This window comes from Onychomys torridus, chromosome 1, assembly GCF_903995425.1.
Source record: "Onychomys torridus chromosome 1, mOncTor1.1, whole genome shotgun sequence".
Classification (NCBI taxonomy): Eukaryota; Metazoa; Chordata; class Mammalia; order Rodentia; family Cricetidae; genus Onychomys; species Onychomys torridus.
Genome location: NC_050443.1, coordinates 148,151,772 through 148,175,898, shown reverse-complemented (window position 1 = coordinate 148,175,898; position 24,127 = coordinate 148,151,772). Strand labels below are relative to the sequence as shown.

Below are 24,127 nucleotides of genomic sequence, written 5' to 3'. Positions count from 1 at the left end.
TTCTTATCCAGTAACAATGCATTGAAAAGGTTATTTTTGTCTTCTAATTTAAAAGACTTTACATGGTAGAGCACTTTATAGTTCAAAGGCTTTTTAAATATCTCAGATTTTTGCCATTGAACTATTTATTACGATGGAAGAAAGTCTAGGTTGTTTCCTTTGGATTCTATAATGCTGTAATTTATCATCCGCCTCAGCTTTGCCTAAAGGGAGGCCTCCGGTTGAGATGGAGAGAAACATAGTTTGACGAAACCATCATAATTCAGGTCATATGAATTTTTAATGTTCTCAAGGAGGAATTCCATTTTTTTTTTTTTTTTTGAGCTGAGGATCGAACCCAGGGCCTTGCCCTTGCTAGGCAAGTGCTCTACCACTGAGCTAAATCCTCAACCCGGAATTCCATTTTTACTGCTTGTGTTCTGGTGGCTTTAGTTGAGATAAAATTTCCGTTCTCCTGAATTATTTGGAAACATTCTTGTCTGAGATTTTTTTTTTCCTGAAAGTTAGAACGTGAATGTTTCAATATATTTACTCATTCTTACTATATTTGAAATTTGTTAGACATATTGCGTTCTAAGTAGTAAAAAAATGAAAGATTTTTGCTACTCTTTAAAAAAATTTTTCATGTGAGCCTACTTATTCATCATGTTTACTAAATTTGTACTTTACCATGGTTTATTCAAAGAGGCATCCGCTTTTAAGCAAAGATTTGCATCGAAATTGAGCATAAGAAAAAGTAAAATTTGTGTATAGTCTTTTTCTTTCTTTCATGAAGAGTGAGCTGCATCACTAGGAATGTGATCTCTACATCCCTGTGCACAAAGCAGTGATGTCATCACAGTGATAACTGTGTGCCTTTGTACTGATTTTAATGCTAATTTAGCAGTGTAATAAAACGGGATATTTATATATATGTATATATACATATCTATACACTGTTCATTGTGAGACTTCATCTTAAGTGAAAGTTGTGAAAGTAGCAATAGAAAATTTTACTCTGGCATTGTTAAAATACTGTTCTAACTTTTTATATAGTAATATTTCACTGTATCATCAACACTAGCACTTTTCAATAGCACTTTTCAAAAGGCACTATATGACAGCGAGATTAAGGTGATATTTTATCTTCTAAACTGATTATGCAGGACTGTGGAAATGTGGAGGTAGTTTTTCTAAGAAATTACAAAAGCAGAAAATACTTAATAAATGTAGTATTAATTTTTCATTTACTATTACTTAGACTATAAAAAATGTCAAACAATTTAGTTTATTAAAATAGTTTGTGTTGGGGGGGTTGTTTTGTTTTGTTTTTTGTTTGCTTTTGTTGTTTTTTTAAGACAAGACTGCTCTGTGTAGTCCTAGTTGTCTTGGAACTCAAGAGATGTGCCTGCCCCTGCCTCCCCAGTGCTAGGATTAAAGGAGTCCACCACTCCCCCTGGCTAAAATAGTTCGATTTTCTTTGGGCTATTTTCGTTCATAGGAGTTTGATTTTTACAAGCCACCTTTGGATTGGATTGGGTTTTAAATGAGCCATCATTGATCATCAGGGATTCATTGACACTTTGAGAGTTTATTTTCATTTTTCTTGAAAATTATAATGCAACGATATTAATAAATTGGCAGTCCTTTTCCACCATAGGATTTCTGTCTGTGGTAAGAATCAGGCATGTAATTACAAGTATTTTGCCTTGTGATGGATGTTTCCTTCTATGCACTAGCATTTATAAGCAGAAGCATTTTAGAAAGTAGCATTTAAAAAGAAATTTTTGTGCATTTATATGTGATTTAACTTCCTTATTATATGGCTCCTAAAAACCTTTTTAATTATATACAACATTATAAGAAAATCTATATAAGATATTGGATGGTTTGTAAAAGTGAGTTTACCATACAGAGTATCTGAATTTATTAATATGTAAACATTACCTCAACAATAAAATACTTAATAAGTCTAGAATTTGTTTTCCTAATTTTTTTCTCTTAGCTTTCCAATGTCTCCAGCATTAGTAGATTGCCAACTCCCTCTCTACAGCAGCACCCTAACCCGTGTTAACCTGGCGTTGTCAAACTCATCTCAGATTACTGCAGCAGGGTGGAGTTGTTCTTTAGTTATTAGATAAGTTCACCATGCTCATTTGCAGTTTTTCATTTTACAATATTGTGTAGTTTGTAATTTTGTTTCTTTCCTCATATGGTTCTTTAGGTTATTGGTGCATTATACTCAAAACTTAGGAAAATACCTAATATAATAAAGGACTTACCTTGTGACCATAAATCAGCTTCTTTAATAATGTTCCCTAGAGGGTCATTTAAAAATTCCATGGTTTGGTAGTTGAGCATGTAATACAAAGGGAGCTGGCAATTTGCAGATGCTGTGGACATTGGATGAGAAACAATGAAAGGTAAGCTGCAAATTTAGACTATTGACTGTTGTTTCTCTGTTGCATGCTTGAAATTAATTGTTCACATAAAAGTTTAGAATCTGTTAATTTTTTAAAAATACATTACTCTTTGGGCTGGAAAGATTACTCAGTGGTCAAGAGCACTTGTTCTTGCAGAGGACCAGATTCAGTTCCCAGCACCTACAAGGTCCTTCACACCCACCATAACTCTAGTTCCATGGGATCCGATGTCCTCCTCTGGCTTCCTTTGGTATAAAGTACACACATGGTGCACGCATATACATGCAGGCAAAACACACATAAAATAAAATGAGTAAATATTTTTTTAAAAACTACCCTATTTTCGGGGTTGGGGATTTAGCTCAGTGGTAGAGCGCTTGCCTAGCAAGGGCAAAGCCCTGGGTTCGGTCCTCAGCTCTGGAAAAAAAAAAAAAAAACTACCCTATTTTTATTAAAGTGACCTTTAATGTTCATAATACTAAGTGTATATAATGCATTTGAATATTATCTTTAAAATTTTTTAATTCCTGAAAATGATCAGAATTGTGTTGATAAAAAAAGTTAAAGGTTCCCTGTGTTCACTTGTTTTAAAGTAAGTAATCAGATTATAAGCATAATTTATATTAAATACTATACTAAATACATTTTTATTAATGCTTTAGCACTGTAGCACCTAACTAGTTGCCCAAATATCAATCCTGTCTCTTGATCCATCTGTCTGCCAGTTTGATTTTTAGTTTTGTAATCAGTATACGTGAATATTTAATATATTTTACATTAATAAAGGTAGGGAGCACACTGTTTTTCCTCCTATTTTCCTTGGAAGCACACCCTGTATCCCGGGCTGTTCTCACACTTGCAGCAGTCCTCTTGTCTCCGACTCCAGACACTGGGAATGCAGGCTTGGGCCACCATGCCAATTGTTGTTTTCCTTAGCTTTAATGTAGTTTTCAAAATATGTCACTTGTTTTATACTTTTACTTGTATTATACTTTTAATTGACAAAATCTTTAGAGAGTAAACCTGTTTTAGGAGAGTAGGTTTTAACATTTGTAAGATGCAGAATTATAGTCTGAAGTCAATTCCATTTTACAAGTATTTCCTGAGGTGATTTTTAAGAGAAAACTTTCTTCTAGAAAAATTATGCCCTTTTGTGTTTTAATAAATCCATCTTGGAAGAAATTTTGAAATCATTTTTCTCATATCTATATATAATAAATAAAGTTGATCAATTAGAAAAGCTATTTCTGGCTTGTGGTTACTTACTTGGTTTAAACATCAATAAATAATTGTTTATTTGAAGTAGATTTTTGTATTGGACAAAAGTAAAGCAGATTGTTATTAATTCTAGTTGCTTATTAAAAATAGATAGCTTTAGCCAGGTGGTGGTAACACAAGCTTTTAATCCCAGCACTTGGGAGGCAGAGGCAGGCAGATCTCTGTGAGTTTGAGGCTAGCCTGGGCTACAGAGTGAGTTCCAAGAAAGGCTCCAAAGCTACACAGAGAAACCTTGTCTCAAACAAACAAACAAACAAACAAACAAAATAGACAGCTTTTATGCCTTTTGTAATGGTTCCATTGTATACTGTGAAAATGAAAACACTGCTTAGTAGAAAGCAGCAATGTTAGGACTAAGGAGTTAGTTTGGTGGTCAAGTACTCAAGATTCAGTCCTCAGCACCAGTGGTATGGGGCACAAAATGTCATTATTTAGTTGCATTTGGATTGTGAGCATCATGTTTTATCCAGATGACACATGAAACTGTGAGTTCCTCTCCAGCTGAGTAGTCGGGTAAAAGCTCTTGCTTTAAACACCAACACAGGCAGTTTAATCTACCCTTTTAATCACCTCAAGATTATAGATTCACATTCCCATGGCAGTGTGTAAGGTTCCTTTCACTGGAGTCATTATATGTTTATATTTTTGTACATTTTATTAATCTATGATAGAAGACCATAGATACTTCACAACAGGTTAATGGGTAAGGCAGTTGTATGAAGGTTATGAATCTGATCTCTGATTAAACATTTAAGTTCCCTTCCTTGTATATAATCTTTGGTTCAGTAGTGTATTTTGTAGATGTTAATTAAAATTAATCAGAATTAAATGTACAATCTTAATCATTTTTAAAATCTTAATTTAGAAATTTAATAGAGACACCACTATAGTGATGTCTTGACATAAAGATTTCCAGATATGCCATCTACCCTTCCTGTTCTTCTGTATATCCCGAACTGATGTCATCTGCAGTCCCACCCTGTCCCCACTCTACTTATCCAGACAACAACTGTGCAAGCCAGCTTGGTTTTGCAGGTGTCAATTTTCTCCTTTGGCCCCCACTAGTTCTCTCAAGACTTGAATCCTTCTTTTACTGAATTCTACCACACAGAGAATACGCCTTCAACTTTCTTCCCTAACAGTCTTCCTTCTCTTAAGTTTAAGGAAAATTGAATTCTATTCTCTCACCATTTCTTTTTCCACCAAGTAGTTGCTGAGTGTATGATTGGCACCTGTGATCCCAGCACTTGGGAAGCTGAGGCAGGAAGCTCAAAAGCTCCAGACTAACCTGACCTACATAGCAAGGCAAAGCATTACATAGTGAAATCCCATCTAAAACCAAAAGAAGTGTGGTTGCCCTAGATGAATACTGTTTCTTATTCCACTTAATAGTTTAGTTGCATGGATTAGAATAAGCAATTAATACCATGTCACCAATTTTTTTGAGAAAAATTTTAACTTTTAAGGTATGACTCACTGCTTGGGTCTGACTTGTGCTTTTCTTAGAATATATTTGAAAAGAAGCAAGACCATTTAGTTTAATATGTTAAAGCAGTGTCTCTCAATCTGTGCAGGTCGTGACACCTTTGGGGGTTGAACAACCCTTTCACAGGGGTTGCCTAAGACCATCTACATATCAAACATATACACTACAATTCATAACAGTAGCAAAATTACAGTTATGAAGTAGCTAAAATAATTCTATGGTTGGGGGTCACCACAACATGAGGAACTAACTATTAAAAGGTTGTGGCATTGGGAAGTTTGACAACCACTTTGTGATAGGAAATAAAAATTTTCTTAAGCTGGGTGGTGCTGGCGCATTGCTTTACTCCCAGCGCTCAGGAGACAGAGGTAGGCAGATCTTTGAGTTCGAGGCCAGCCTGGTCTACAGAGAGAGTTTCAGGACAACCAGGGCTAAACAGAGAGACCCTGTCTGGTGGGGGGGGGGTCTTAATACCATGATCTGACATCTTATCAAGATGAAATTAGGGATGGAGAAATGGCCACAGTTGTTAATATGTGCTGCTCTTGCAGAAGACCTAAATTCAGTTACCAGTACCCACATGGAGATGCACAAGTACCTGTAACTCCAATTCCAGAAGATTCAGCTCCCTCTTTGGGCTTCATGTGCATTCCATACATGAGGTGTACTTATATACATGTAGGCAAAACACTCACACACATAAAATAAAAATAATCTTTTTTAAGACATGAATTAGCAGCATAGGGTTCATATTTGGTGTGTCTACAGCATATAATCCTACATCTTCCTACTCTTTTAATAGACAGTTCCCCTTCTAAGATTCAAAAACCTCAGAAGAAATATAGCTCTTTATGTTTATGTAAATGCACATTCTGTTACTTTAAAGTACTAAAACCTTTTGGTCAAGCTGTCCTACTAAGACTTTGAGTTATAAAGTTATAGAATTGTCATTTAAAATAGAAAAAATTTGTGTGTGCGCGTGCGTGCGTGTGCGTGTGTGTGTGTGTGTGTGTGTGTGTGTGTGTGTAAAATTTGGCAACTCTGTACAACTCTATACTATACTTTTGCTATATATAGTGGCCTTACCCTTCTACATGTGGTCAGATTGACTCAACAGTTATTTATAGGATGAAGTCTGGTTTTATGATGTGTTAAATGTGATCTATAATATATAATTGTGTGTATTTTGTTAGAAGTAATACATATGGATTATATGATAAAAGATACTTCCTCCTTTTGTAAACTCCTGTTTTAGTTGCTTTTCTATGCTAGAAACTGCTAACATAATTAAAACACCTCATTCATAGGTAGGTAGGTAGGTAGGTAGGTAGGTAGGTAGGTAGGAAGTACCTGTAATATTAGAAAATGGGAGTGACATCAGGAATAATTAATTTTAGTGTAGTGGTGTAAATTTTAAAAACCGGTTGACTAGGCTTAAGAAGGTAACTCAGTGGTACAAATGCTTACTATAGAAGTAGGAGGACTTGTGACCTAATGTCATCCTCTGGTTTCTACATCCTCACGCACATGCACGCACACATACATCACCACACATGTAATATAAACAACAGTTAACTGTTTTAGTTGCTTTTTGTGCTGGAAAGTGCTAAAATAATTGTAACAATTCCTAAGGAAGTTTAAGACATCTCTTTTTTCCTCTCTTAGAAGTTACAAAAACTTTACTTCATGAGCTATATTTACTTTTTTGGTGGATGTATTTAAATATTTTTACCTTTACCTGGTTTTGTTCATTTGTTAGTGGGGTTTTTTCCCCCATGTTGGCACTTGAGATGAAACCCAAGACTACATATATTTGGTAAATGATTTATTAAGATATTTACAACTGACATAATTAGACAATTTTTAAATATGTATTTCCTACTTAGATGATAAACATTTGGGATTTCTTCTGTAGAACTGAAGATCACTAAACATTCAGATTTCTTACAAGATATTCCCTCCTTTTGTAAACTCCTGTGGAAGAAATGTTTTTGATGAGTTATTGGCACTTTGTTACTGTTTTATTAGAGGATAAAACTTGGTTGATACTGATTTTAGATAAAAGTCTAAGAAATTTACTTTTTAAACTTAATGTTTCTAGGGCAAATGGTACCATCGGAGGCAAGCTGTAAAAGAATTGCATAGTACATTGATACGCCTTTTAAATGAATTGCTGCCATGGGAACCAAAGTTAATGAAGGCTTTTCAGAGAAACAGGTAAGAAGCTTTTTGATGTGTTTAACTTATTCTAAGACCCTTAGTTTATGATTTGGGGTTTTTCCATTCATTTGTAATTCATCAAATGCAAAGACATGTTCTCTGCGATTTCCTTTCTCCTGGAAGAAATACAGACTCAAATGTGATAAATGCTAGTGGGGAGGATCATGATGAAGGGGATGTGAGATTCCTGTTTGAGACTGAGAGCTGCTCCTGGAGGAAATGAGGTGTGCATTAGAGGGAAAACGGAGTAGAAGAGCACACTCTCAAAGTATAGAAGTGTATTTGGCATTTGGAGGAAACACAAAGTCAGTGACAACCAAAGAAAAATGATTGATGGAGATTGAGTTAGGACATGAAAGCCAGAGGTCAAAGAAGCCAGGTCAGTTAGCACTTAATCTTTTAAGAGTTTATATGGACCAAGATGAAAAGCGTTTGAAAGGATTTTAGAGACAGGATGTTATCTTCCGTGTTTCACTCGCTCCCTTGCTTGCTTGCAATGCTGAGACTTGCATCCAGAGCTTTACACATGGCTAAGTAAATAGACCACTGAGCTGTATCTCTAACCCTAAGGTTTTGGTGTTGGTTTGAATTTTTTCTCGTTGATGGATTGTTTGTGTGTGTGTAGAGGGCTGGGGCTGGAATTACACTCATGTGTGTATGTGGATGTTACAGAACAACCTGCAAGGAGTTGGTTCTTCCTTCCTCTGTGTGGGTCTTGGTGGCAGGCACTTTTATCCATTTGAACCATCACTGAGGCTACCTGACCTTGAGTTTTAAAGCATTCACTATGGATGCCATGTTGAAATAGCTGTGAAGGTGGAAGCAGATGAACTAGTTTACTATGGTAGTTACCCTGAAAAAAGTGGGAATAACTCATAGTATTGCACACGACAGGAAGTGATTAGATTTCAGTTATAGCTTCAAAATAGAATTGGTAGAATTTGCTTAATGAGTATATTATGGAGTGTGTGGTGGGTTAATCCTACTACTGTCAACTTGATGGGATTTAGAAATGGTATGGAAACAAACCTCGGGCGTGTCTGGATGATTAATTGAGGTAGGAGGGCTCACCCTAAATGTGACCTGGGGCCCTAGACTGAACAAAAAAGAGAAGAGGAGCTGAGCTGCAGCATTCGTCCATGTTTCCTGACTGGGTGCAAGGGAACAGCCACTTGAAGTTCCTGTTGCTGTGATGGACCCTCAGACTGAGATAATAGTCCCCTTTCTTCCTGCAGTTGCTTCTGTCAAGTAGTTACACTAGCAGTTAGTGAAGTAGCTAATATAAATGTGATAGAAATTGATGAGTAAAAATTAATTGTTGGTCTAAACAGTTATCATCATGGATTTGCCATTAACTGAGACAAGAGTGACTGAAAGAGAATCAGTTTTGAGGAATACTAGGGATGAATAGTTTGGACTTGAATATGTATGTTCAGTTTGATATCTTTGTAGACACCTAATTGGTGGTGTTGAGTGGGATTAGGTGAGGTGTACCAGTAAGGTAGGAGCATAACTAGACTCGAGGTCTGAGTTCAGGAGTTACCAACATTGATTATATTCACAGCAATGAGATTAGTAGAAATTGTGTGGACAGTGGACATTCTAACATTTAGAAGTGAGGTATCAGCACACCGGAGGCTGAGGCAGGCAGATCTTTGTGAGTACAAGAACAGCCAGGGCTGTTACAGGACAAGCCAGACAAACCCTGTCTTGGGGAAAGAAAAAAAAAAATGAGGTAGATGAATGGGACACTTTGAGAAGAAGCTTTGAGAGAATGCTTAGTAAGAGAGGAGGATAACCAAGGAAGAAAGGTGTCTTGGAAACTAGGTTAAGTTGAGGAAGAAGAATCTCTAGAAAAGAATTAGAGGAACTGAAGGGTAGTCCTCTTTCGTGTCCTTTGGCATAAAATGAAGGAGAGAGTGAGGTAGCACCAAGAAAGACAGATTGGGGTATAAAGATAGCATTCGGGGTTCTATTGTTGCTTGTTTTATTAATAAGATAAGTAATTGTTTTAGATTAAATGGAGGGGCATTTAGTATAGTAGTATCTGGAAAAGAGGGGATACATGTAATTGGGAGGGTTAACATAGGTAGAGAGATGGAAAATATTAATAAAGATATTTGCAGATAAGATGTGGAGCATATAAAATATTTTTCCAGTTCTTTTTATTTTCCATGAAACGCAATTAGTCATTAGCTGAAAGTAAGGATAGCATTCAACCACCGAATAGATAATTTCTCTATTCTAGTATTACAGGTGAAAAGAGAAATTCACTTTACAGTTATTCTTTACTAGCTCACTTTAGTAGCTCATAGCCCCATTAAATCCTTAAGCAACAATTTAAAAGATAAATTGAAAAGAATTACCTGGTAACACTTGTGTGTGCACATGCTGTACATACTGACATACTATGATGTGCTATTGTTATTCCCAACCTGTAAATGAATAACTGATAATCCAGAGGGATTAAGGAATTTGCCCAAAATCTTATAAAAGGTAGTGTTTAAACTCCAATATATACAAATAAAAACTTGTAGTAAAAATATACTGAAGAATGTATGTTCAAATTTACATTTTTAAACAAAGGGCCAGGGTACATATACTTGCTACTGATCCTCACCTGACCTGAGTTCCCTTGGGGCCTGCAGGATGGAAGGAGAGAACTGAGTCCTGCAAGTTGTCTCTGACTTTGACACTTGCTGCGCTGCGACACATCTGCTCGTGCGTGCTCTCTCTCTCTCTCTCTCTCTCTCTCTCTCTCTCTCTCTCTCTCTCTCTCTCTCACTCTCTCACTCTCTCACTCTCTCACTCTCTGTCACACACACAGACATACATGATTGATTAGTGGGTGGGTGGATGGATAGATAGATGGATAGAAAGATGGATGAATAGATAGATGGATGTAAACAAATTTCAAACAAGGTAAAGGTTAAGGGTAAAGTAGAAAACTTAGTTTAACATAAATAATAATAAAGGATCTCCAGAATAGCATGTAATCATTTGGAAATGTTCTGCCTCTCTAGTTTCTCAGAAACAGCCAGAATCCTATAAAAGTTAGAAGTCATTCCAGCTTTGCTTCCCTAGGCTTCATGAACACTATTTCTAATAAGACCAAAAGTTTCTTACTCCCAGGACTAAGGGATACATTTGTTTGTGATAATCTGTATAATATTAATAATAATCAGTACTGTCACTTAGGACTGATGAGATAGCTCAGAGAGGAATAGTGCGTGCTATGTAAGCCTGGAGAGCTGAGCTTCAGTCCTTGAGCCCATGGTGGAAACTGTCCTCTGATCTCCTCACATGTGCACATGGAACAAGTGTGCTTTCTTGCAAACTCGTGCACACTCGCATATACACACACATTAATAACAAATAAAATGCAAAATTATTATCACTTAAATTACTTTTTAATGATTTTTCTAGACTGGAACGGTGGTGTACACTTGTAATCCCAGCAGTTAGGAGTCTGAGGCAGGAAGATTGTAAATCTGATCTAAGCCTAGTCTGCTACATAGTAAGACCTTCTTCAAAACCAAGAAAAACAATCTAGACTGCACTATAATGAGTAATTTAGGGCTATATCAAGTTCAGTAATAGTTCATTTGGTAAGTACCTATCTTGTAATAAAACAATTGCCTTGCAAGCACAGGGACCAGAGTTTGATCCCCAGAATCCATGTTTAATGCCACGTGTTGTGGCACACACCTTTAATCCCAGCACTTAGGAGGTAGAGGCAGGCATCTCTTTGAATTCAAAACAAGCTTGTTCATTAAAGCAAGTTCCAGGCTGGCCAGGGCTATATAGTGCTACCCTATCTTTAAAAAAAACAAACAAAATCACCTTTTTTAAAATTATTTTCATTCACCAAGGTGTTACTGATATTTTTTTAACAGGGAAAAATACGTCATTTTATATAGTTTAGTTAATAATTCCTTGAAGTATTTTCTTTTTTTATTTTTTCTTTTATTTTATAATTTAATTTTACATATCAGCCAGCCATGGATTCCCCTGTCCTCCCCCCTCCCGCCCCTGCCTTCCCCCCCAGCCCACCCTCCCATTCCCATCTCCTCCAGGGCAAAGACTCCCCTAGGGATTCAGCTCAACCTGGTAGATTCAGTCTAGGCAGGTCCAGTCCCCTCCTCCCAGGCTGAGCAAAGTGTCCCTGCATAAGCCCTAGGTTCCAAACAGCCAGCTCATGCACTAAGGACAGGTCCCAGTCCCACTGCCTGGGTACCTCCCAAACAGTTCAAGCTAATCAACTGTCTCACATATCCAGAGGGTGTCATCCAGTTGGGGGCTCCACAGCTTTTGGTTCATAGTTCATGTGTTTCCATTAGTTTGGCTATTTTTCCCTGTGCTTTTTCCAATCTTGGTCTCAACAATTCTTGCTCATACAATCCCTCCTCTTTCTCGCCAATAGGACTCCTGGAGCTACACCTGGGGACGGGCCGTAGCTCTTTGCATTCACTTCCCTCAGTCATTGGATGAGATTTCTAGCTAGTATGACAGTTAGGGTGTTTGGCCATCTGATCACCAAACTAAGTCAGTTTGGGCTTTCTCTCGACCATTGCGAGTAGTCTATAGTGGAGGTATCTTTGTGGATTTCTGGGGACCTCTAGCATGTTGCTTCTTCCTAGTCTCATGTGGTCTTCATTTATCATGGACTGTTATTCCTTGTTCTCCCTCTCTGTTCTTGATCCATCTGGGATCTCCCGCTCCCCTAAGCTCTCTTTCCCTTGAACCTTGCCCTTCATTACCCCCACTCACATCCAGGTTCATGTAAATCTCATCCATTTCTCTGTCATTGGGCAATCCCTGCGTCTTTCTTAGGGTCCTGTTTTCTAGGTAGCCTCCCTGGAGTTGTAAGTAGCAGTCTAGTCATCTTTGTTTTACATCTAGTATCCTCCTATGAGTGAGTACAAACCATGTTTATCTTTCTGAGTCTGGGTTACCTCACTCAGGATGATTTTCTCTAGATCCATCCATTTGCCTGCAAACCTCATGATGTCATTGTTTTTCTCTGCTGAGTAGTACTCCATTGTGTATATGTACCACATTTTCTTTATCCATTCTTTAGTTGAAGGGCATCTAGGTTGTTTCCAGGTTCTGGCTATTACAAACAATGCTGATATGAACATAGCTGAGCAAGTGCCCTTGTAGTATGATTGAGCATTCCTTGGGTATATGCCCAAGAGTGGTATGGCTGGATCTTGGGGGAGATGGATTCCCAATTTTCTAAGAAAGCGCCATATTGATTTCCAAAGTGGCTGTACAAGCTTGTATTCCCACCAGCAGTAGAGGAGAGTTCCCCCTTGCTCCACATCCTCTCCAGCATAAGCTGTCTTCAGTGTTTTTTTATCTTAGCCATTCTGACAGATATAAGGTGGTTTGCATTTCCCTGATAATTAGGGATGTTGAACAATTCTTTAAATGTCTTTCAGCCATTTGAACTTCCTCTGTGGAGAATTCTCTGTTTAGTTCTATAGCCCATTTCTTAATTGGACTGTTGGGCATTTTGATGTCTAATTTCTTGAGTTCTTTATATATTCTGGATATCAGCCCTCTGTCAGATGTGGGGTTGGTGAAGATGTGAGGGCGATCTGGCTGCGACATCTGTCACCCCATTGATTGCCAGGGTTGATTCGGCTGATCTGGCTAGCTAGGCGGGTGTCCCCTTCCTCCCTCACCGCTCCATGTGCGTCCCTCCTGAAGCTGCGCGCTCCGCTCCGTCGAAGAAGACGACCTTCCCCAGATAGAGGAGGACAGGTCTCAGTCAAGGGTGTACAAGTAGCTGCGTTCCCCTGCTAGAACCTCCAAACAAGCTCTCAAAAATCACCTTTTTAAATATTTTTTTTATTTAAAATTTTTTTTCCTTTTACATACCAACCCCTGTTCTCCCTTTTTTCCTTTTACATACCAACCCCTGTGCTCCCTCCCTTCTCCCACTCCCCACCACCACCACCTACCCCCATCCCCTCCTCATAGAGGGTAAAGTGTCAAGCATATACAAGACATGCAGATAGATCCCTGGGGCTTGCTGGCCAGTCTTGCTGGTGAGCACCGAGCTAGTGGCTTGAGACTAATTTTTCAATTTAAGTAGAAAATTTTAGGTATTTATTGCTTTTCCTTCCCCTCCCCCCAATATAATGTACTTACTTAATATTTGGGAATTTTGTACAATGTACCCTGATCATACTTGCTTCCCATTCCTCCCAGGTCCATCCTCCTACCCTTGTACCCTCCCCAAAAGTCCCACCAAGTCCAATCTGTGTTGCTCATGTACTCACATTTTTTCATTTATTTTACATACTGGCCACGGTTTCTCCTTCCTCCTCTCATCCAAGGTCTCCTCTCCCCTTCGACCCCCCTCCTCTGTCTCCAGTCTCCATTCAGAAAGGGGCAGGCCTCCCATGGGCTTGAGCAAAGCTTGGCACATCAAGTTGAGGCAGGACTGAGCTCCTCCCCTTGCATCAAGGCTGGGCAAGGTAATCCAACATAGGGAACAGGTTACCAAAGGCCAGCTAAGCACCCGGGACAGGTCCTGATCTCACTACAAAGAGACCAAGCATACACATACATAGGGCTTAGGTCAGTCCCATGGAGGCTCCCTAACTGTTGGTCCAGAGTCCATGAGCTCCCATCAGCTGTCTCTGTAGGTTCCCCCATGACCCACTGGCTCATGCAATCCCCCCTCCCTTTTCAAGCAAGACTCCTGGAGCTAACCCAGTGCTTGGCTGTGGATCTCTGTATCTGCTTCCATCAGTTACTGGATAGCGTATCTCTGATGACAATTAGGGTAGTCACCAATCTGATTACAGTGGGTGGCCAGTTCAAGCACCCTCTCCACTATTGCTCCTTTAAGATCCCATACCTCCATCCCACCTCCCCTTACCCCCAATTTACTCAGGAGATCTCTTCTATTTCCCCTTCCCAGGGAAATCCATGCATCCCTCTTTGGGCTCTCCTTGTTATCTAGCCTCTCTGGTTATCCTATACTTTTACACCTACTTATGAGTGAGTACATACCATACTAATACTCCTCAAATTGTTCCACACATAGAAACAGAAAGAATGTTGTCAAATTATTTTTGTGAGGCCACAGTTAACCTGAGTATCAGGTACTACACAAAGACTCAACAAAGAGAGAATTACAGACCAATTTCCTGTGTGAGCATTGATGCAGAAATACTCAATAAAATACTGGCAAACCAAATCCAAGAACACATACAAAAGATGATACACCATGAGCAAATACGCTTCATCCCAGAGATGCTGTCAATGTAATCCACCATATAAACAAACTGAAAGAAAAAAAACAAAAACAAAAAACATGATCATCTCACTAGATTCTGAAAAAGCCTTTGACAAAATCTAATACCCTTTCATGATAAAGGTCTTGGAGAGATCAAGGATACAAGTAATATACCTAAACATAATAAAAGCAATATACAGCAAGCCAACAGCCAGCATCAAATTAAACGAAAGAGAACTCAAAGCAATTTCACTAAAATCAAGAATAAGACAAGGCTGTCTACTCTCTCCATATCTATTCATTATAGTTCTGGGTAGAGCAATAAGACAACAAAAGGGGATCAAGGGATACAGATTAGAAAGGAAGAAGTCAAACTTTCGCTATTTGCAGATGATACGTTAGATATATAAGTGACCCCAAAAATTCTACCAGAGAACTCCTACAGCTGATAAACATCTTCAGTAATGTGGTGGGATACAAGATTAACTCAAAACAAACAAACAAACAAAAAAGAAAACAGTAGCCCTCTTGTATACAAATGATAGACAGGCTGAGAAAGAAATCTGAGAAACAATACCCTTTACCATAGCAACAAATAATATATCTTGGGGTAACTCTAACCAAACAAGTGAAGGACCTGTATGATAAGAACTTCAAGTCTTTAAAGAAAGAAATTGAAGGCACTGCTTTTCTTAATAGTTCTAGCTGGAACCCTCAGAAAGAAAAATAGTGTATTCAAGTTTTATTCAGAAATTGTAAGATATAACCTTTAATTTCTTAAGCATATAGCATAAGTTTTGTCTTTTTGGGCAATTAATAATTGGCAAGACTGAACTAATAGGCATTTTAGATACACTTAAAACATCATAATTTAATGACAATTGAACATATTTCAAGGTTTAATTTAAAATGATAATTAATTTAGCTTCCAAAAGTTCCACATTACATGGTTTATTTTAGGAGCCGCCTGAAGAAAGACTATGATGATTTCCAAAGACAACCCGATCACGATCAGTTTACTAGGGAACTATGGACTACTGAAGACTGTGAAGGGAACCCTGAGAGAGAGCCTCCTAAAGCAGAAATCAGTAAGTCTGTAGATGCAGCAGAACCTCTAGACAACCTGGAGAAAGAGCACGTGGATTCTGGTAGGCATTCAAACTTTTTAAATATAAGCACAAAGAGAACTTTCTGTTTGTTGTGAAGGCAAAAGGTAATGGGGTTAGTGAATTTTGATTGAGGAAGTCTGATAATTTACAGAAATACTACCCATATTCATGTAAGCAATTTATTATAGTCATTATCAGTTTTCTTAGAGTTTATGGAGCCAGTGCCTAACCCTAAGTTATATATGTGTCATTGCCTGTTGCAGATCAGACACGGCTAATCTGTTACCCATTTGGAATTCATTCATCTTTTTTATTGTTACTACTATTAAAATTCTGTTGGTAAAGTTTGCTGTAAATGAATTTGAGAAATCCTTAAGATTCTGAAGGTTTTTTTGTTTTGTTTTGTTTTGTTTGTTTTTTTTTGTGTGTGTGGAGCTGAGGATCGAACCCAGGGCCTTTCGGCAAGTGCTCTACCACTGAGCTAAATCCCCAACCCCTGAAGATTTTTTAAAATGAGGTGTGACCAGGGTTCATGGCTGACTAAGACCAAAGTAAACACATCATTCTAATAAGTATGCGTAGCTAAAGCAAATTAAATGTGATTCATTTCAGCTCATCAGGGGCATTCTTTAGTTATATGAAAAGTAAATATGAAAACTTGTGGTTAGTAATATGTTAACATATTTCATATCTTTTGTGAATTGTAAGAGTGAACTTCTTTTGACCAGATATGACCACAATTCTTTAAGGATAAAGAACAAGAAAGGCTGAACATTTGTTTTCATTTTTAGTCTGTGAAGACTAAAATACTGAATTGTAACCATTCCTCTATGGTTTCCCTATCCAGAGAAAGAAAACTAGCCAAATTAAATTGAGTATGCCAGCAGGGTTAGTCCAAAACAAATCTCAGTAATAAGTTGCTCTTAAGCATAATTGGGATATGGGAAGTCAGCATGTCAAAGGTCACTATCACCTTCTTTGGTAGTGCTGAAGCTTTGGAATGACTGTACAGCACTCTTTTTAAATTGCCTGCTCAAAGATTGACTTTAATTTTTATAACTGGTGTTACTCAGTCACTGTTTTCTATAAATAAAATGCTTGTTTTTACAATTTTCAGATGATATGAAATTATCAGAAATAGGCTTTCCTTTGGCCAGAAGCAAGTTGTTGAAAAAAGAGTTGTCTTCTAAAGATGTAGTGAAGATACTGCCTACTAAAACACTTAAGCGACAGTCCAAACAAAGTAGTTATCTGGATGATAGCACAAAAGAGCTTTCCCCAAGGAAGAAAACAAAGCTCAGCACAAATGAAGCAGCACTTGAAAACGTAGAAGCTGATATGCAGATTGACCATTTGGGTGAGTCAAAACATACAGAACTGCCATTTTCGGAGTCATTGGCCTCAAAGGATTCAGTACCAGTGTCCACTCTCCAGAAAGGGACCAAACCTATTCAGGCCCTGCTTGCAAAGAATATCGGGAACAAAGTGACCTTAACAAATCAGCTGCCCCCTTCCACAGGTAGAAGTGTTCCTGCTGTGGAAAAGCCAGCTCTATCTCCTGTGGAAACAAGCACCGTAAAACCAGCAGTGACCTGCCTCACCAGTGCAAAAGGACCTTTCCAGATGGTATACAAAATGCCCTGTGGTCAGTGGTTGCCAGTAGACCTTCACAATAGTTCTGTCAAGATTCAAATGCAGCCTGTGCTGGATTCTAAAACAGGAGAAAAGATCATGCAGCAAGTTCTTATTCTGCCTAAGAATTTTGTGATTCAGCACAAAGAGGGGAAAGCAGTTGCAAAGGAGCTAGCAGCATCTCAGCAGAAAGGTGCAGAGCATTGTTCATCTTGCCCCCAGACGACAAGTGTGACCTGTTCTTTCGTGTCTGTCCCTGTCACATCAGCAGGGACAGTTTCTACCCAACTGCCTAGTACAGTTTTCAGTAAGACAGTTGCAGCTCCATCAGATGTGAATGCTAGTTTACAGCCCTTGTCACCTGTGACCTCTGGAAGGAGTGTGTCAGCGTCCCCAGTGAAGACCGGCCAAAGTGAAGCAGTTTCGTCAGCCCCCTTCCCTCAGCCTGTCACTTCAGCCACTGTTTCTTCAACAATTCAGCCCCTCTTACCAGCAGCACCACTACCTGAATCTACAGATGCTGGCAGTTCCCTCACCTCTTCTTCACAGCATACTCTTGATTCTTCCGAAGCAAAGCAAGAACTAAAGACCGTGTGTATAAGAGATTCCCAGTCGATTCTTGTTAGGACGCGAGGTGGGAACACTGGAGTTGTAAAAGTACAAACTAATCCAGAACAGAATTCACCCAACAGTTTAGCTTCAAGTTCTCTTCTTACCTTTGCACCTCACCTTCAGGCATTTCTGGTGCCAAAGTCAACATCATCCCCTGTTTTTTCACAAGTAGCTGGAAGGACTGCCACATCTAATCTCCCATCTTTCAGCCAAACACCTACTTGTGTTTCTATTTCATGTGGCTTTCATCCATCTGTGGGGAAAAATCTCAAACCTATGTTAGGCCAACCCCCCAGCAGTGGCTGTGTGGGCCCCATGATAGAAAAAACCTCATACATGCCCTCCTCTTCACCCTTGAAGCCCTCTGTTTCTTCCAGCTCACTGCTACCATCAACAACAAATAGTTCAGTTAGTGTAAACACCATATCAACAGGAAATTTCGGACAAACAAATACGAATGTTATTCATACATCAACTAAACCTCAACAAGTAGATTATATCACAAAAAGCTACCCAGTTACAAGATCAGAAGCAACAGCAGCAATAAATGGAGATGTGCTCAGTGAGACTCCTGTTCAGAAACTTATGCTGGTGTCAACTCCATCTGCTCTTCCTTCTAGTGGTGGACCTTCAGTTAATATGGCACCAGCACCAACATCTACGAGTGTTTCTACCCAGAAAGTAGTTTTCATTAATGCTCCAGTTCCTAGTGGCACTTCAGCCTCAGCTCTTGTTGCAGAATCATTAAAACAGACACTTGCTCCTCCCTTGAATAAAACATACGTTAAGACTCCAGAGCAACCCCAGATAGTACTCATTCCGTCTACAGTGGGAGCACCGATAAAAATAAATTCTTCACCAACTGTGTCTCAGATTAAAGATGTGAAAATTGGATTAAACATAGGTCAAGCAATTATAAACCCCCCAGGAAATCTGCCAGCGATATCATCAGTTAATATATTGCAGAGTGTAATGCCAAAAGGAGAAGACAAAAGTAGTAAGGGCTATGTTTCGCCCTTGTCAACAAGTGGTAACTCAGTTCCAGCAAGCTCAAATATTGTGAATCAGAATCTTCCTCCTGTTAATGAGTCATTGGTTTCTACAGCAAGAGCTGCAAACATGTTTTCAGGAACAGGAGCAAATGTACCTTTGAGTTCCCTTTCAGTGACCTCATCCTCTGCTTCAGCTGGGGCACGACCTCCTGTCTTAGTCAGTGGAAATGATACCTCTTCAAGAATTATGCCTGTTTTGTCAAATAGACTTTGCACGTCAAATCTGGGAAACACTGTGGCTATATCAACTGTAAAAACAGGACACCTTGCATCATCTGTTCTCATTTCAACTACACAACCAACAGTGTCTCCTAAATGTTTGCCATCAGCTTTGCAAATCCCTGTTACTGTTGCCCTGCCTACACCTGTGACTACATCTCCAAAAATAATCAACACAGTTCCACATTCAGCAACAGTACCAGGAGCCACACACCCTGTATCTCTTTCCAAAAGACAGTCTCGGACCTCTCTCCAGTTTCAGTCGCCAGGGCCTTCAACTGCAGTGCCAACAAATGCAAACACAAATAAACCTCAAGCTGAATTACCATCCCTCTCACCAAGTCCAGGTAAAATAACTAATACTTCCAATGTTACTTCTATGCCAAACCAGCATATGTCCCCTTCGTTAGTGAAAACAAGTCCCAGTAACAATTCTACTGCAGGTGGCTCTGCCATTCATACTTGTACACCACCATTAAATATAACTAGTCTGGCAGGTGCTCCGTTCAGTGACCCTTGTATTCAACAAAAAATAGTTATCAACACCAGTACACCTTTGGCACCAGGTACTCAAATCATGATGAACGGAGCCCGGTTTATTGTTCCACCACAAGGTCTTGGAGCTGGTAGCCATGTCCTCCTTATCTCTACTAATCCAAAATACGGACCTCCTTTAGTTATTAACAATGCCCAGGCCATACCGGCTACACCAGTAGATAATCCTGTCCAGAAGATGATACAGACATCAAATAATTCTTTAAGTGGGCAGCCTTTAAAGCATTCTGTAAGAAACTCAACAAAGATTGTAAACTGCCTTGGAAGCCCAAGTTCTCTCTCTACAGAACATTCAAAACCACAAATTGTAACCACTCCTGCTAAAGTTTATGTTCCCCCTGCACCAACGGTGCCATTGACTTCAGTAATGAAGTCCTCTCCAGCTGCTCTTTTGACGAAGACATCTTTGGTTTCTGCCATTTCCTCCAATAATCCTCCACTGCCAAGTAGCACATCGGTGTTTCATTTGGATACCTCTGTCAAAAAGTTATTGGTTAGCCCAGAAGGAGCCATTTTAAATACCATTAATACTCCAGCTTCTAAGGTGTCTGTGTTGTCTTCATCTCTTCCTCAAGCTGTTGTATCTGCTAGTCAAAATCCTGCCTCTGTCTTCCCTGCTTTTCAGTCACCTGGTTCAGAGAAGCCTGACACAGCTGCATCTTGAGATTAGACTATATGAGCCAGTTTTTAAATAATGGGGCATTGTTTTAACTCCCATAAAAATTTTAACTGTTTGTTATACTGTTGAAAACATGCTGTTCATACGTGTGTGTGTGTGTGTGTGTGTGTGTGTGTGTGTGTGTGTGTGTGTGTATGTGTTAAGGTATCTCCATTAGCTTGCACAAGACTTTGTTTTCTTGGGGTGGGCAAAGTATACCATTTCACTCATTGGTGTAAAGATGTTTTCCAAGGTTCTTTGTTCAAAATATGTCATCGAGATTTACCTGTCTATATAACATAAATTGAATAAAGTCAAGTTTGACTAGTTTAAGTAAGCTAGCCTTTACATAATTATATCGATGTTTCTTCTTAAATTTGGACTGTTGTGTTGTATCTACAGTATAGTATTCTTTGTCATTAGTGACATCTTATTTTTGTTTCTGTAAAAAGAATATATATATATATATATATATTTATGCATTAAGAAAATGCAGTCCATGGTGTAAAATTGTACATATTCCTTAAATCCCTAATAATCTGTACTAAATATATGTACAAAGAACAATACTGTCTTATTTATGTTTTGTTTACATAATGTATAGTTTTTTAAGTATTTTAGTAATTTTGGACCAGTGAACTGTTAGCAACAATGCAGAAGACTCTGCATATAATAAACTGAGTTGCTGTATTTCTTTGTTTGAATACCATTTTTAAAATGTGTTCTTGTCCATTAAAAGAATACATGGTATAAATGAAAACAGCCCTTTAAAAAATGTGTTCAGATTGGAAGTATCTGGAAACAGTAGCACTTGCACAGGCTTTGCACTTGACAGAGCTTCCTTTCTTGGATGTCCTTTGATCTTCACAGTCATCTTGGGAGCTGAGTAGCATGTCCACACTTACCTGGTTCATGGGAAGTAGGGCCAGGACATGATCTGATAGTTCACAATCTTTCTCCATAGTTCTACTTTACTTTTGATTTGAAGTTTTCATTCAAAATTTTATGTTCCAGACATTTAAAAAGGATAGGAAAAAAAAAACCCACCAAATTCTGTATTGACCAAACAAATGTGTGTTGTTGTTGTTTTTAGATAAGAATATTTTGGTTTATGTCTATACATCCAAAACATGTTTCTTAAAACTTTTTTTAAGGTTTCTCTATGTCCCTAAACAGGCCTGGAACTTTCCATATAGCCCAGGCTGGCCTTGCCTCAGCCTCCTGAATGTACCAGGATTATAGATAATGTGCTACCATGCCTGGCGAACTAATTTTTTAATGATCTGGGATCATAAGAGGTTGCAAAAGTAATGCAGAGTGGTGATGTTCCTTCACCTTCCTTCTCCACATTTCTGCTTAAATTGAGGTCTTGTTCATTGTTGCTGATCTTCCAAAATTATGTTTAAGAACATGAATTTCTCTGTCATTTGGAATTAAAAGTGAGCAAAAGTAGTAGTGCTCTTTCTTCTTTTCCACATATTATGGAGCAACTGCTTAAGTTCTAGTGCGAAGCAGCTGCTGTTTCTCAGGTGACTTGACTCAGGGCTTGACATGGCTTGAGAATGTGCTTCATTGTAAATAAAAGGTAGCTTTGTATTCCCTGGAGCTTTATATCTGATTATCTTATTGAGATACTGATGCGTACACAGTCCACTTAAAGTATTCAGACCCATCACAGCATTCTAGTCTCAAACATAAAATATTAGAGTAGGCTTAGGTCTATGAGATAGTTCAGTGGGTAAGGGTGCTTGCCACCAAACCAGAAGACCTGATTTCAATCCCCATGCCCCACATGATCGAAGGGAAGAACAGGCCTGAGCAAGTTGTTCACTGACCTCTACATTATACACACAAAATAAATACTACTTTAGGATATTTTTCATTATTTAAAAAAAAAAAAAAAAAAGCAGGAGAGATAGCTCAGTGGTTGAAAGCCTGTGCTGCTCTTCCCAAGAAGCTGAGTGCATTTCTACTACCCATACCTGACAGCTCACAACTGCCTCTAACTCTAGCTCCAGGGGATCCAGTACCCTCCTCTGCCCTCCATAGGTACCCACACAACACCCACATATATAACTAGAAAAAGAGGAGGCCTAAAGCTTTCCATTCAGATTGTATCAAAATAATGTTATTAAAGTGGAAAGGACAATGAATGTTCTAAAATGTTACTCAGATTTCTCAAACAATTGTTTTATACTGATGACATAACTCAGTGGTAGAGTGTTTGCCTAATTTGTACAGGGTCATGGGTTCTACCCCTAGTGCCACAAAAGAGAGAGAGAAGAAAAGAAAAATTACTCAGTGTGGAAGGGAAAAGGAATAGTTTTTGTCAGTGTAGGTTAGGCTAGCCCCAAACCCTTGATCTGTACTACCTCAGTGCAATGATTACAGACACGCCTCTACTCTAACCGTTCCTAAATACATATCCATGCTCTCAGACAGTGCCTTTGCCAGTGTGTCTCTGGTCTACTCAGTCACCCACTCCTCCCCTTCCCCATTTTCCTAGCAGGATCTAAAAAACAAAACTTGGTTTTCAAGAGATGTAATGTGTGTGATGTTTAAAATGCATTGTAGGGGGCTGGAGAGATGGCTCAGTGATTAAGAGCACTAGCTTCCAGAGGACCCAGATTCAATTCCAAGTACCTACATGGCAGCTCACAACTGTCTGTAGCCCCAGTTCCAGGGCCCTGACACCCTCACACAGGCAAAACACCAATGCATATAAAATACAATACATATCTAAATCATTTAGATAAATTTTTTGTTTTGTTTTTCTAAACAGGGGTTCTGTATGTTAACAGTCCTGGTTGTCCTGAAACTTTCTGTGTAGACCAGACAGGCCGTGAACTCACGGAGATCCACCTGCCTCTGCCTCCCGAGTGCTGGGATTAAAAGTGTGAGCTGCCACCACTAGAGAAGCAGAGGCAGGCGGATCTCTGTGAGTTCGAGGCTAGTCTGGTCTACAAAGCAAGTTCCAGGAAAAGTGCAAAGCTACACAGAGAAACCGTCTCGAAAAACAAAACAAAAATTCTAAAAAAAGTTGTGTGCCACCACTGTGCAGCAAAACGTTTTTTCAATGTGTCATATTATACATGGATCGTACTTACAATGAATAGGTTTATATACCAAATTTATAAAGCAAAGTAACCTAACACTTCACCTGCTGTATCAAAAGAATCCTCTAAGCTCTTTATAGAACTTAATTTACTAAATTATTGTGGCCTAACTTCAGTCCCATGGAGGCTAAAGAACTGGAACTAACCACTGAACGTTTTTCCAATCCCCAAATTCAGAATTTTCGATACAATCTTGAAAACTCAATATGAGCTACTGACTCCCTGTAGTGAAGCCTTGACTTCGGCTGTCAGGTGTATGACTGCCTGCTTCTCATTCCTTTCACCATACTGGGCAGATGAGGGGAGTGCTTGCCTATCGTGTACAAAGTGCACGAGTCAGTCCCCAGCACTGCATGAACAGCCTGAGGTAGAAGCACTTGGAAAGTAGAGGCAACAGTACCAACCTGGTTGCAAGCTACATGAGACCTTGTCTCAATAATAATAATAATGAGCTAACCAAAAAGTATTACGTAATTGATACATGGGAATGAAAAAGTCACTATGTAAATAATACCACACGAGAATCTCTGGTC

General features: G+C 38.8%; 1 protein-coding gene across 6 annotated transcripts in view; it reads left to right on the top strand.

Annotated features, from left to right (window-relative positions):
- Positions 1–22,089, top strand: part of Kiaa2026 (KIAA2026 ortholog) — an 81,848-nt gene extending 59,759 nt beyond the window's left edge. For 5 of the 6 annotated variants that reach the window (XM_036209182.1, XM_036209171.1, XM_036209152.1 and 2 more), the window contains 3 exons: positions 7,268–7,383; positions 15,602–15,789; positions 16,868–22,089. In XM_036209182.1, the coding sequence (XP_036065075.1) occupies positions 7,268–7,383; positions 15,602–15,789; positions 16,868–20,484 (3,921 nt within the window). In that variant the 3' untranslated portion in view covers positions 20,485–22,089. The remainder of the gene's footprint in view (positions 1–7,267; positions 7,384–15,601; positions 15,790–16,867) is intronic. The other variant, XM_036209160.1, reaches the window with a different exon arrangement.
- Positions 22,090–24,127: the final 2,038 nt, after the last annotated feature.